Genomic DNA, 14898 nt, shown 5'->3' on the forward strand with positions numbered 1-14898 from the left:
TTAAATGTATATGCAAGGTTGCCAGATGTCCCTGCAGACTCTATTTTAAGCACGTTTAGTCAAAATAAACTGACCAGCGTACAAACGTTGTTTGTCCAGTTTTATAATAATCGTCTTGCAACAATCACTTTTACTGACAGGAATAAACATAACTGGAATAATATCTCAACATTTCGCGAAATAATATTTTTAACAATAAATTAAATTGGGCCGAAATACTTTTGACAATTGTCATCCACGTGTGAGCGCATCTCTTTTAAATCGATTAGAAGTTATTAACAAAGAATCGCGTGACTCGTCGTACGTGTTAGATGTGGCGCTCGAGGAAAATACAAGACAAAAGGATTACTTCGATGTAGAATGTATGTGCATGTGTTTACCGTGAGTCTTTGCTGATTCCGATCACTCCATAATTTGTTCGGAGTATACGGGATGCAGAAGTTGCCAAATTTCATCCAATACCCACGATACCCGGTCACGTACGCAGCGCTAATTTATGACGCATAGGTAATAATCGAATCAAAAAAATCTAAAAATCCTCCGTTCTAGGAAACAAACGACGAGATTGGAACGTTGACGGGATAAAAAGAACGCGAAGGCAACGAAACGTAGCGAAGTGAAGCGCGTGTCGCCATCTGCCGGTGCATCGCAGACTCGGCTAGATGCCTTTGTCTTTTCTCTCCTACCTTCATACCCCGTGCCAAAGCTTTCCCCGGCGATGCATGCATATTCAGTTGCGGACGGACCGTCACAAGCGTTGCACGTAAGTGAGGGCATCGACTGTGTAAACAAAGTTGAGTGAAACTCGTGTTTTGAAATGCGCGAAGTGCAGAGAGGGTGAAAGAATCGCTGCGCGTGCGATTAAAAGTATAAAAAATAATAATGAATTTACCACGAACTTCATCGGCAGGCGGCATATTTTATTACTTTAGCTGAGCATTATCTGACGCGACCTCCTGTTCGACGCCAACGCTCAGAGAGGTAAGTTCTTGGAAGAATTCGCCAAAAAAGTACAGTTACGTTTGTTCCCTCTTACGTCGGAGCCACGCATGAATTTAACCACGCTTATGCAAAGTCAGAAACCGAGTTTTTCGTCTCCGTGCCACCGGCACGAAGTCCGTTCATTGACACCTGATCACACGGGTAGAGAAAGGTCAGTGCGTTGGCCTTCATCCCGAGTTTCTCTACTCCGCGCGTGGGTTACTTTGAATTTCCGGATCTGAAACCGATGCGTTCGCGACACCGGATAGTCACCTGTAGCTGAAGACACTTGAAGATAAGAATTTGCCGCGCCATTTTGAAACGGGATTATACATATATATTCGTTATATTTTACTAAGTTTTGAAGTTCGCAGTATTTACAGGTACACTGCCATTAGTTGAGCACCTAGATTTTAAATTAGTCACTACATGTCGATAAAAGCGAAAAATCAGTTATCACCGATAATTAGGGTCACCATTTGTTCATCGTATTTTGTTGTGTTGGCAGCACTAACCAGTGCAAACGAACGAAGCTCACGTGCAGGACTCCACTTTGTTTGGAGTCCGGCTGATGGTGCGGCATGTGATTTTCATTCCGTTAGGTAATGCTAAGCTGCCCCTGACATAAGCGTTATTGACAAAATTCACGCTTTGATGGGGCAATAGAACTACTACAGAGTAGAAGAAAAGATTTTCCTTTTGTCCGGCAGTCTGATAGAAAAAACAAGACAGGGCTTATCAGATCTGACGTTTTGTCGTTTCGAGACTTTTCCTTGTGCAATGTCGTATAGCCTAATCCGACCGCAGCTTCGTAATCAACAAAAATTACCTTACTCACCAGACCAATTGTATGACATTTGCACTTTTCATTTCACAGCTACAGTCGCATGCAAAAGTGTCCGCCCAAAGATAATCTTATGATTAAGTAACGCTTAAAAGATGCAAAATGGAAACACAAATATATCGTCGTAAAGTTCTTTTATTATGCAATTAAAATATGTAATTCAAAAATTGTTAATATCGGTTAACAATTATTTGTAACAAAAGTAACACTCTTAGCTTCTTCATAAGTGTCCGGCCAAGCATAAATTATGCACTATATCCAAAGAAAAAATATAGTAACTCGAGAGAAAATAATTGAAAACGGTAATAAATGTAAGATTTTCTAGTACCTTTTGGTCATCGAATGTACCTTCTACCAAACAATTTAATTTTAGTTTCGTCTGAAAACAGCACTTTCTTCTAATCTTCAACAGTTCAGCTCTGATATTTTTCTGCGTATTCCAATCTGGCCTTCTTATTCTTTTTACTGATGCGCGACTTTTTTAAACCCTTTATAGAGATCATCATACCTATTGAACCAAGGCCGCAACGATGTTCTGCCATGATAGCTTTGAAGTGTATGCCTACCAAGTATTGATGAAAATCTTACATTTATTACCGTTTTCAATTATTTTTTCTCAAGTTACTATATTTTTTCTTTGCATAGAGTGCGTAATTTATGCTTGGCCAGACCTTTATGAAGAAGCAAAGAGTGTTATTTTTGTTACAAATAATCGTTAACCGTTATTAACAATTTTTGAATTACATATTTTAATTGCAAAATAAAAGAACTTTACGATGATGTATTTGTGTTTTCATTTTGCATCCTTTAAGCGTTACTTAATCATAAGATTATCTTTGGCCGGACACTCTTGCATGCGACTGTATAGTATATAAGAAGAATTTTAAACAATCGAATGGTGATGAAGGATACTCAAATTTTGTACACATCATACGTCGGATATTCCAATTTTTTTCCCCTTCTGCTCACAATTTCAAGCGATACGAAACATTGAAACTGAACTGTATATTACGAGTATATGAATTTTAAGTTCTTTACTCAAAATATGACAGCGCACTTCTGGGACATCCATTTTTTTTACACCCTGTACGGTGATGTGTTTATATCTATGTGTGATATATCTATGAATTTGTTTCAAGGCTCCCTTAGGAGTCTGTCCTGAGAATGGAAGAGAAACATCGGAATATCCTACTCCAAGTGCAACCAGCGATCGTCCGTGATCTCGACTATCAGAATGTCCTTGACACGCTGGTTGCAGAGAACATCATCACCTTGGCATCCAATGAAGAGATTCTTAATGCAGGAAATCGAGAGTTGCAAATCCGGAAGCTGCTATCTCACCTACCGGGGTAAATTGCTCCTTGGAGTTTTTTTTTTTTTTTTTTTGTCTATTTAAAGTCTATATTAGTATTTCTTTAAAACATGTTTCCTCTTACAAACCTTACTCATATTTCTTCAAGCTTTAGATTAATCAGAGAGAACATTATCACCAACTTTTTTTATTAACATTGTTCAAACTCAAAATATTACACTTTTCTGCATGCATTGAATTGTTTCTCACAATTGCACCTTTTTTGTTTGCATAATCTTTAGACGCGGTCCGAAGGCTTATTCCATATTTAAAGAAGCTATGCGACTAAATTATGATTGGATCAGCAAAGAAATGGATGAGCTCGAAGAGAATTTTGACAGTGTAGATTCATTAGATGCTCCCGTAGGACAAAACGTCCCACACCCGCATCTTCCTGCAATTCCATCGCTAAATGTGTCAAGGACAAGAAAGGTTTATTAATTTTTTCACTTTAGTAATCTCATTATACTTTTTTAAAGACTATAATCTCTCAACTCATCAACATTTATCTTTTCGAATACTTTGAAATTTAGTTTAACTTACTGTAGATCTTTATATTATTGCTGTGTAATGTTTTATATTGTATGAATTTTCTTTAATCCTGTGCTTTCAAATGCGGCGTCGATAAAATCGGTAAGTTCTTATGGTAAATAAATTAGGTACATGCAAAATTGAAATTCATTATTTTCTGAACTATGAATTCAAGAATGCCGGTACCCAGTCTCAATCTAATTTAGTCTTTCTATTACAATAACTGGCATTTATTGCATGATATTTTTGACATTTTCGAGTTCTCAGGTTTCAAACCCCGATAACTTTACCACAAAAAAACAATATCATCAGAAAATATTTTACTGTTATTTGAATGGTCAAAAACTACAAGCTAATCAACTTAGGTAACCTTCTTAGACTTCTATTTTCTAATCTGCAAGTCGATATATGCAATAAAAAAAATTCAATGGACTACAACATCAATAATTGGACATGTATTTTCAGATGGAACAGTTGCGCAAAGGGCTGGAAGAGTTGAAACCAAGTAATTACCTGGCTCTCCATGCGCTGCCAGGATATGGTAAATCAACTTTGGTCAGTGAAACTTTACAGGACGATGATCTTGCTACTGATTTATTCCAGGTAATGCGATTGTCGAGAACTAATTAGTCAGTCGCTTGATTATATAAACGAAATTTGTACCAATTTTTAATTGACATTTACAAAAAAACAATCCTAATGCAATTAAGTTTTTAATATGAAAAAGGCTAACAAATTTTCTGTAACCAAAAACCAACTTTTATTCATTGCCCATGACAGAAGGAAATGTACTGGATTAAATTTGGATCGGAACAATCAGTCGCAGAGAACATACTCACTCAGTTGAACATGCTTTTTCACCGAGTGAGAAATCTGGATCTGTTGACAGAACCGACTAGTGAAGACTCTCTCAAATATTTTCTGAGGCACCATTTTTCCAAACATAATCATGCCCTGTTAATACTGGACGATGTTAATCGGCGCGAAATTATCGAAGCATTTGATTTTGGATGCAAGACTCTTGTCTTGACAACTGACACAGACATACTGAGAGGAAAAAAATGCGATATCATTGAGGTGAGTTTTCCTGCCTTGATAATGTTTGTACAATGCAAAAATTTACTGTTGCCTCGAACGTAATTTCAGTTTTCTCTTATTTATCTATTTACTTTTTGTGCCGTCATGTCTAGCTTTGTTTTGATAATTCTTTTTCTCGACTTGTTTCAGATGAACGAGGGCTTCACCCCGAAAGAATCGCTTGCCTTGTTTGCCAAAGCTATCGGTGTCGATGCCTCGGAGCTGCCCAAACAGGCTCGCCAGATACACGAGGAATGCAAGGGAATGCCTCTTATGATCGCGATGTTTTCAGCCCAATTTGAAGATGTCAAAGAGAGTCTTATCGAAGGTGATAAAAGGGCTGACACGTGGTCTTACTACCTCGATGCATTGAAGAAGAAGAAATCTGCGTACGTATCATGAATAGCCAAGTGTTAATTTTTGTCTTGATTAAAAAAAAGAAAAAAAATCGTTACATCCCTGCAATATTTTTCGCGTTAAATTGAGCAACTAACAGCCACTATCCATTCATGTATTTCTTATTCATTGCAGCGTTTTGCAAGAGAGTCTCGACAAGTTGAAAGCGATATTCGAAATGTGCATAAATAAGCTTTCCAAAGACGAAATACATTACTATGAAATGTTTGCTATATTCCCTGAAGACGTGAACATCACAACAAAGGTTTGTTAATGAAAAAAAAAAGAATATCCAATTTTAATAAACTAAAAAAATGAACTAACTGATCTTACCATCCTCAATTATGCTCCTTGCAGACATTGTCAATATTTTGGGATCTGGATCCACCAGAAGTCGATTTGATAATGTCTAAATTTTGCAAAAAATCAATGGCCGTGAGACAGTGGCATGTACATCTAAAAACATATATATACGGTGTTCACGACTTGGTGCTGCGTCACCTTCGAGACAAATTGACAGCAGAATCCTTAATAAATCTCCATAAGACTTATGTGAATAAAAATTTTGAGGCATGCAACGGGAAATTGTCAAATCTCCCAAAGGACAATTACATCTATTCTTATATTGGACACCATATGGAAGAGGGAGAGTTACTAAAAAAATTTCCGGAAGTTTATCTTAATTTTAAATTCATCGAGGCAAAAATCTACCATATCGGTCCTGGTGATCTTCTAATTGATTTAAAAAAGTACAGAAAACACATTACCCAGGAATCTCCAGAGCTCTTGGATAAGGTTACAGATCTTGAGAAATTCCTCGTACAACAGGCCTCAACCCTCGCCGAATATCGAAGACGGAACTGCCTTGACCTTGTTCAAGTGGCCCTGAAACACCCATATTCGGGCTTTGTCAGAGACATGGCTGAGTCTCTGGCAAATGAGCGACAGAGCAGCCTCTATTTAAGCCATTTGAAGAACAACAATCAGAATTTGAATTCTCTGAGCGATGAATTATACATGCAGGTGCGATCTGTCGCTTTTACTAACGAAGCTAGTGTGATCCTCATAGGAAATGACATGGGAGAAGTTGTGTTGTGGAACTGCCACGACGGGCACCACGTTGTTTTTTATGGGAACAATAGGGATTATTCCATCCGAAAGATTATCACTCCGAGGAACGGAGAGTACTTTGTCTCTATTAGCGAAGACGGTACAGCAAAGTTATTCGATCTCAGCAAACAACGAGAGTTTTACATGAAAACTCTCAATCCTCGAACCAGGCAGAAGGACTGGAAAACAATGTACGAAAACGATATCCACCAGGATCACAGTAAATTTACTTTCGCAGTCAAGGATCAGAAAATTATGGATATTTCTATTTGCTCAAGTAGCCAGAAAATTGCTGCCTGTACCAAGAATGGGAACATCATGGTATGTTGGCCATTTTATTAATTTCTTAATCTGATATTTTGTCCAAGAAAAGCACTAGGTACTAAATTAAGAGAGAAACATGAACAAAATGATTAAAACCTGTGTCAAAACGTACAATGTTTGAAATTTGAGGTCAATGATTGAAATTTTATAACAGAGTTCATTCCTTGTTGTACAATATCGACCGTAATAGATACTTGAACAACTTTTTTCCTTCCTCAGGTATGGAAGTGGACCGGCGAAGTTTTGATTGATCAAATTTCAATGGCAGGGTAAGTTTTGATGAAAAATATCAATGTTTGACGATTGATCCTAAATTCGTTACAGACGTTTTGAGCATAACGTTCTGTATCATTTTTATAAAATGAGCATCATCCTAGCCGCACGATCGAATAATTGCAACTTCGCTTTCAGCAATTCAACGTTAAACTGCATTGTGTTCACGATATCCAGTACGAAACTTCATACAGTCAACCTAGAAACAGGAGCTTTGACTATGTATGACGCTACGCACGGCAATTACGTGACACAATGTACCCTCTCCTCTGAGATGGTAAAAGTGATATCACTCCTCTCTGTTCCGGGGGTTGCCAATATTATGATTGGCTTGTTGGATAAAAAATTATTTTCCGTCACCTGGAAACTTGACGAAATCACAGGCTATCCGACATATAACGAATTTGCCGAACTTGCCGATGAATCGGTGACATATACTTGCGCAGCGTTGACTCAAGATGGCCGGTACGTCATCACTGCGGACACTGGCTGCTCCGTTACTGTTCACAGTCTTCGAAACGGATATAAAACAATAAAAACGTACAAGAAATGTGTTACTAGCCTTGATACTCAGTGGCTAGAGAATGAACGCTGTCACATGGTGAGTGATTTTATTGCTCAGTACTCGATAGAATTTAGTTCCTTTATTATTTCTCCATTTATTTCAACAGATCTGTGCCGGCAGTCGTGATACACTTGTGCCAATGGTCCACAGGTGGAGATTTGACCCTACGGAGAATCCTGTTTCTCAAAGGTAAAGCATCCCCGTAGTACAAGAAATATGTTAAACTGAAACGTAAATGAAGAAAGATTGATGGCAATTTTTTATTTTTCTTTCAATTTTTCACTTTATTTTTATAAATTTTGTTCATCGGTCTACAAATTAATTTCATCGACATATTGCTTTCCTGCTTTCAGACTGCCCCTGTTTGACGCAATTGTCGAATCAGTTGAGAAAAATATTATTGCTGTAGCGACATCCAATAGAACAGTGCAGATTATTCAAAATGACAATGTTATCGCCGAGGCACCATCGGTTAACGCGAAGATAACTAATATAATGTTTTTTGAAGACAAAAATCGAGTCGCTTATGCGACTGAAGGGGGTCAAATATTCTTGTTTGACTTAAAACACAAACATTGTGATCAAATATTGCAATTGTCGTATTCCGTGAGATTTATGACTATACTCGGAATCGAGGAGAAAAATGTAATCGTGTGCAATAATGGACCCGCGGATTTGCAGGTGCGAGATTTTCCATTTTATCTATTCCATATTTTCTATTTTTTTCTATTTCAGTTGTTTACTGTTCAGTTTAGACGGTTGATTAAGTTTTTCTTTCTGTTTTGTTTTTCAACTTACCGTTCTCCGAGTTTCAGATCTGGGAGGGTCCTGAGGATAACCAATTAATTGAAAATAGCGGATCTGTGATATTTTCCAAATATTTAAAAAACGTGAAACACGTGTTAACCGTAGCCAACGAAGTTGCAAAACTATGGGACCGGAAATGGCGGCTTCGAGTTAAGTACGTGCCGACAAAGATGCGTAAAGTGAGCTGCTGCTCTCTCAGCGACGAGGAGAATTATTTAGCACTAGCCAACGCCTCGGGATGTCTCACTATTTGCAAACTGGTGCCTAAGAAAGTTGGTAACACTATAGCGTTTCAAGAAAATACCGTCCAAAATTTGCCTGATGAAATAACAGCCTGTAATTTTTCACCCAACGGAACTTTACTCGCTGTCGGAATGAAAAGGGGTAAAATTATGGTAAGCAATTTTACTATATGATTGTTTTTGTTTTTTTTTTTTTTCACGCTAATTTTACCACAAATTTGTTAATTTACATACGCGTTGAACAAGATGTTGAAACTGCGAAAGTTGAAACATCTTCAAAAGCGAGAGGAACAAGACTGATATATAATTATACTTTATTCTCAATATCCCCAATCAGATAATTGATGGAAAATCTAGTAAGGAGATACAACTATTAGATCTCCATCGTCGAGCTGTAAAACAGCTATATTGGGGACCTTCGAGCCTCAACGAACAGATTCTTCTCTCTTTGAGCAACGAGATGGCCTGGTGGAACATATCTCGAATTGGTGAAAGCTCGTCGCAGAATAATATAGCAGGTTCTAATCGACAAATTAGTCAAAGCTACACAGACCTGACGGTTTCGTCTAATTTGAATGTAACCACTGATCCCAATTTACCTCGCGAGCCTTTGAAGAATAGCCAAAGTTTTCAATTCAGTAGCGTTATACAAGAATCTGAAAATAAATCCTTGAACAACAACCATGATGATGCTACTGAAGAGGTATCAAATTCAACTGGCAGTGCGGTTTCAGCTTATTCGTCGGAACAGGACACAAATGAGATTAACGGCAATGGTCACAACTCTCCTTCCTTCTGTTGGTCTGATAAACGGCCAAAAGATTTCGATACACCCGGTTTGTTGAGCGTTATTAAACTTGACGGTAATTTAGCGACTAATGTATGCATTTCAAAAAACTTTAAAAGGTTCATTACCATTGATGGCGAAGGCTCAATTTATAACCTGGCTGTTATTGAAAAAAACGGAATGAATAAACATGTCACCATTTCATAACAATCGATGACAACTGCCGTTAACAACGGTGGGCATCGGTTGAAACCAATTTTATTGTATTTAGTTCACAATATCGCATCCCATTTCCTCAGATTTATAATACTTGGTATAAAATCACCGCTTCTGAGGTAACGGTGTGATTACTATAATTTTTTTTAATCATTGAAATCTTTTTTCTAATCTCTAGCAGTTTTATACAAAAAAAAAAAAATTATTCAAAAATACACAGCATCATTCATTTCTAGTTTTCTCATTAAAACTAAAACAGAGAAAGAAAGAAAAGAGTCTTACTATTTTCAATAATCTCTTCAATCTTAATCACAAATTACTTTTTACCACTGCCGATACGTATTTCGAACAGTCAGATTCAGTTTATTTTTTTCTCCCAATTTTTTTTCATGAACAAATTACATTAGCCATTGATTTATGTATATAATACTGTATTACCTCATTGTATGGTGCATTTATTTTATTCTTAGTACTTTTGATATAAAGTTTTCCTTTGGAAACTCTATTTGTACACATTCTAATCAATCCTTTTTGGATAATGTATACTTTTTACTTGTATTTTACACTTGATTTTGAATAATTTTTTTACTGCTCTTGTCTAGGGTAAGATTATTAAAAGTAAATGAAACAAAAAGAAAAACATTGTGATATATACATATATATGTATATACAGATACGCATACATATATAAATATGTATAATATATATATATTACACACACACACACACATATATATAAATAAATAAATATAAATTTATAACTATAAATAGGTTATGTATAGACCAGAAGTACACTTCTCGCAAAAATTAAGGGAACAACAAAATTTTCGAAATTTTTTGGTGATTTTCAACAGGCTGTATTTCAGTGAAAAATGGTCGTACAAGAAATAAAAAAACAAAGCTTTTGAAGCTTGAAGACTCTAGTTTTTGAATTTTTTGGTTAAAAATTTTTCGAAGTACTATTAGCCATGCAATCCTTGGATAAAGCACGAAGAAAAAATTTTCAAAATTTTTCACATTTTTTTTTTCGCTCTACGGGCATGGAAAAATTTTTCCGAGCTAAACCAATGCATAGGTCGCATAGCCTGTTTATTCAGCTTCAAGATGCTTTTTTTTAAACCTCGATACGACCATTTGTCTTCGAGATATCGAATTTTGAATGCCAAAGGATCCTTTTTCACTCAACTGCCGATATCTCTGGAACTACTGATCGCACAGCGAGCCGAAGGGCAGTTTCTTTTTCTGCAGAAAATTTCCTACAAAAATCTGTCATGGTTGATGTAAAAAAAAATTTTTTTCCACCTGTAGCGTTAACGTGAAAAAAGAGCAAAAAAATGCCATTTTGCCTTTTTTTGGATAATCGACTGTATCTTCGTCAATATTGGGGGAAAAGCTTAGGTTAGAAGAAAATTTTACAGCCTAATGTACCCCAAAGGTCCCTCTAAATCGGTAAATCGATCGGTTCAGCGGTTTTCCTGGACTGATTGATTGAAATTTTGACAAAATTAAGAGAACAAGGTTCCTTAAGAAACAAAAACCTTGTTCCCTTGATTTTTTCAAAATTTTTCCATGCCCGTAGAGCGAAAAAAAAAATGTAAAAAATTTTGAAAATTTTTTCTTCGTGCTTTATCCAAGGATTGCATGGCTAATAGTGCTTCGAAAAATTTTTAACCGAAAAATTCAAAAACTAGAGTCTTCAAGCTTCAAAAGCTTTGTTTTTTTATTTCTTGTACGACCATTTTTACTGAAATACAGCCTGTTGAAAATCACCAAAAAATTGCGAAAATTTTGTTGTTCCCTTAATTTTTGCGAGAAGTGTATGATTATCAATTTTTTTTTTTTTCACATCGCGCCCGAATGAAAAACATAAAAATACATACGTCGATGGCTGATTGTAAGCACAAAAACATTGGATCTCAAAATTTGGTTCTATACGATCGTATCTCTAATAACAATGTCATTCGAAAATTTTTCCGAGTTTTCGCTACTGAAGAAATATTGATACTGCTCAACACGGAAATGCGATTAGGATTTAACTTTTATTTCCCTCATCATGGCTCATTTGTGGAGCATAATTAATTACTACACTTGTTATCTAACACGCTCGATTATTTTCGTCAATTGCTCATTGATGATGATTAATTAATCGTTATTCTCAATTGCGCGATTCAAATATTTAATATCTTTTGGCACATGACTGAACTTAATCACGTTTTGTGAGAACCAGCAACAATAATTTTAATTTCAAATCGCATGTACGCAGCTGCGGCGCAGCCTTAGGAAATGTTACAATCTGAATTTTAACTCGATATACTTGAAATTGAAATCAAATCTAAAGTACAACAAAATTCTACGATGCAATGTTGTTCCGCTGAGCCATCGATATATGTATAATTTACTTATCGACAAGATATAAGCTTAAAAAATGTCATCTAATTTAGATATAATCCATTATCACTGCACTAATACCATCGGTGACCTCGATGTGGTTTTCAAGGATAGGTAATTGGTAAGGTTTTATTTCCGTGACAAAAGACTTTTCTCATAAGTTAGCCAATCTTAGAATAATTGATTTTTTTTATTATGTTTTTCACTCACATATTTTAACCAATCTTTTTTAAAACTAAAGCAACAACATACCCATACAGGGTGGCCACCCGTCTGGAAAACCGGGAAAACCGGGAAATGTCAGGGAATTTTGTATGTCAGGGAATTTTTTGGCTGGTCAGGGACTTTTTATAGAACTCACGGATTTCAAAAGCCTTGTCCATAAAATTGAGATGCTATCACCGCATCGTCCCAATTGTTCTTCTCTTCTTATTGACGATTATAAGCTTAGTTTTTGATTGTCACATGAATTCAATAGTACGAGCAGACATCGGTTTGATTTATCTACGGCCGTCACTGCGTGTGGAGACGCACGTTCACCGACGCCTAATAGTCTAGAAAAAACGAAGCCTCAGTTTTTTGGCAATAACTGAAAAAGTAAAAGCGCTAGCGAAAATTTTAAAAAGATTCTTAAAGAGGAGGAAATTTCCAATAAAAAAGTACGAGCACCCGGAATTCTATCTTCAGTATTAGTAATTTTAATTTAACGCTCTGCGCAACTGTTACGGCATAGACGTGCCGCGTCTAGACAGTACACCGCATAAAATAATTGTTTTGCTGTATTGAATATCAATTTTAAAATTTGGATAAATTGTGGTGTATTCTTAACACTTGAAAGAAAAATGTCCCGTTGGAAAAAAATTTTTAAGTATATTTTTCAAAAAGTTACACATTCGTTAATTAGTCATAATTCTTCGAACCTCAATTTTCATTGCAAACAGCATAAATGTTCAAATAATAGCTCTAAAAATATTTCGCTTCTTGGAGCCCCTTCTTAAATATATACTTAACAAGACCACGGAAATGGAAATTTTCATTTTTTGTCAACTTTCAAAAATCATAATGAACGGAATAAACAACTTTTAAAAACTTTTATAACTTTAATATATTTGGCCATACTTTACCTAGGTTACTATAGTTTTTAGTGATTTCTGCACAAATTGTTAGGGAAAAATAATGATTTTAGTCAGGGAAAACCGGGAAATGTCAGGGAATTCCGTGACCGGAATTGAGTGGCCACCCTGCCATGTAAATGTGTTTGAATTTGTTTAACCGAAAATGCTTTCGTCACGCCTAAATTTTATCTTTTTGGAAGAAAAATTGTATAAATTGAATTAATATATATTCAAAGATTTACTTATAGGTATATCATGGTTCGATTTCGAATTTTCAAGTTGTATATGCAATTGTGTCAATTGCTCATACTTGTATAGGTATGTATATACACTTGCGGTACGTGTATTATTTACCTTGCAGGATATTGCGATAGGCTACAATTGAATAGTTCGGTGTGTCGTATGCAACTATACGGACGATGATTTTTTGTTCCAATTTAAATAGTATAATTAATGTAATTGTTAAGCTATGACTATACACATGAAAGTATTAACGGAATTTCCGATGACGTTTTTAAAGAAAGAATTGTTTACAAAATAGAATGATATGGAATGTATAATGATAGGAAAAAACTGATTACCAATATACTATTAATAATGTTAATTTCTCGGTGTATTTGATGCGTTGCCCAAGAGATATAACTATAGTATTTAGCGTACGAATAACCATTCTATTTGTCAAGGGGTATGGCCAATGTAAATTTTTTGAAAAATCGATTTTTTTTTTATTGGCTTCAAAAATAGTTTAAACCCTCTAGAATATGGAAAAAAATGTCCCGTGCGAGAAAAATTTTTTTTTGGCCCCCAAATCATCTTCAAGCGGAAAAACTGTCCTAGATATCGCGATGGATATCGCTGTTTGCACATTCAATGGCGGCCTTACCAACGCCTTGCAAATATTCATGATGTTGGAGGTGGAAATTGGTGTACAGTTATATGTATAATTTCTGCATCGAAGCCGACGCCAAACGCATTACGCATGCGGTGACATCTCTGAGCGACGCGGCAAAAAGTGCGCGCGCTCCAAAAATCCACCAGGAAAGACGAAGAAGACGAAAATTTGGCCATCGAAGGACAAATGTATGGTGCTGGGATTGCAGACTAACGGTAGAATTTTTTTTTACCTTCTTTTTTTTATTTTTTCCAATAAAAAACTATTCGCAAAACTTTAAACGTGTTTTTATCGAAACACGGTTTTTCAAAATGACACGCAGCATCACTCGAACAATTTTCATTTTTTTTACTTGAAATTTTGACCAGATGTGAACATTAACATTATCTTGAGAATGTCGATCGGGATTTTCAATAACTTTATTTATTGATTTTTTATTAATAAAAAACTAGCCGTTCTTTCGTCAAAAATCAATTTTTTTTTCCAAACGTACGCCAAATCCACAAAAATTGATAATTTTTAAAATCCGATCGACATTCTCTAGCTATAACCCTCTAGATTGATGGTTTTTTTTTTTTGTTCTAGATTCAAAAGTGCACCAGCGGTGCTGCGTGCCGCGGAGCCCTGCAAGCAAAACATGCCCCGGGAAGATAGCTGTGGAACCGCCATTTTGTTTTTTTTTTACTGTAAAAAAATTTGATAATGCCCGATAACACCCTGAAAAGTTTTTTTTCAATTACATTCAATTTTGGAAGCAAAAAATTCGTAAAAAAACCTTTCTGCAATTCCATCGCTAAATGTGTCAAGGACAAGAAAGGTTTATTAATTTTTTCACTTTAGTAATCTCATTATACTTTTTTAAAGACTATAATCTCTCAACTCATCAACATTTATCTTTTCGAATACTTTGAAATTTAGTTTAACTTACTGTAGATCTTTATATTATTGTTGTGTAATGTTTTATATTGTATGAATTTTCTTTAATCCTGTGCTTTCAAA

At 35.7% G+C, this 14898-nt stretch overlaps 1 protein-coding gene across 1 annotated transcript; it reads left to right on the forward strand.

Moving 5' to 3' along the window:
* The first annotated feature begins 727 nt into the window (after nucleotides 1-727).
* LOC124182025 (apoptotic protease-activating factor 1) lies at nucleotides 728-10209 on the forward strand. The gene is made up of 14 exons (XM_046568802.1): nucleotides 728-981; nucleotides 2965-3174; nucleotides 3419-3608; nucleotides 4173-4310; nucleotides 4488-4784; nucleotides 4935-5173; nucleotides 5316-5445; nucleotides 5538-6611; nucleotides 6834-6883; nucleotides 7026-7488; nucleotides 7559-7641; nucleotides 7806-8133; nucleotides 8268-8654; nucleotides 8839-10209. The coding sequence occupies exons 2-14, from the start codon at nucleotides 2990-2992 to the stop codon at nucleotides 9493-9495; spliced, it is 4221 nt and encodes a 1406-aa protein (XP_046424758.1). The 5' UTR covers nucleotides 728-981; nucleotides 2965-2989; the 3' UTR covers nucleotides 9496-10209.
* The last annotated feature ends 4689 nt before the right edge of the window (nucleotides 10210-14898 follow it).

The sequence above is a fragment of the Neodiprion fabricii genome, chromosome 5, assembly GCF_021155785.1.
Source record: "Neodiprion fabricii isolate iyNeoFabr1 chromosome 5, iyNeoFabr1.1, whole genome shotgun sequence".
In the NCBI taxonomy this organism is placed as follows: domain Eukaryota; kingdom Metazoa; phylum Arthropoda; class Insecta; order Hymenoptera; family Diprionidae; genus Neodiprion; species Neodiprion fabricii.

What these genes read in the sequence shown, in the direction of transcription:
- LOC124182025 (XM_046568802.1), top strand. Translation starts at nt 2,990, where the DNA reads ATGGAAGAGAAACATCGGAATATCCTACTCCAAGTGCAACCAGCGATC. An exon ending in TTGCTACTGATTTATTCCAG is followed by an intron (nt 4,311 to 4,487) that starts GTAATGCGATTG and finishes TGCCCATGACAG; the next exon opens with AAGGAAATGTACTGGATTAA. An exon ending in CCAAGAATGGGAACATCATG is followed by an intron (nt 6,612 to 6,833) that starts GTATGTTGGCCA and finishes TTCCTTCCTCAG; the next exon opens with GTATGGAAGTGGACCGGCGA.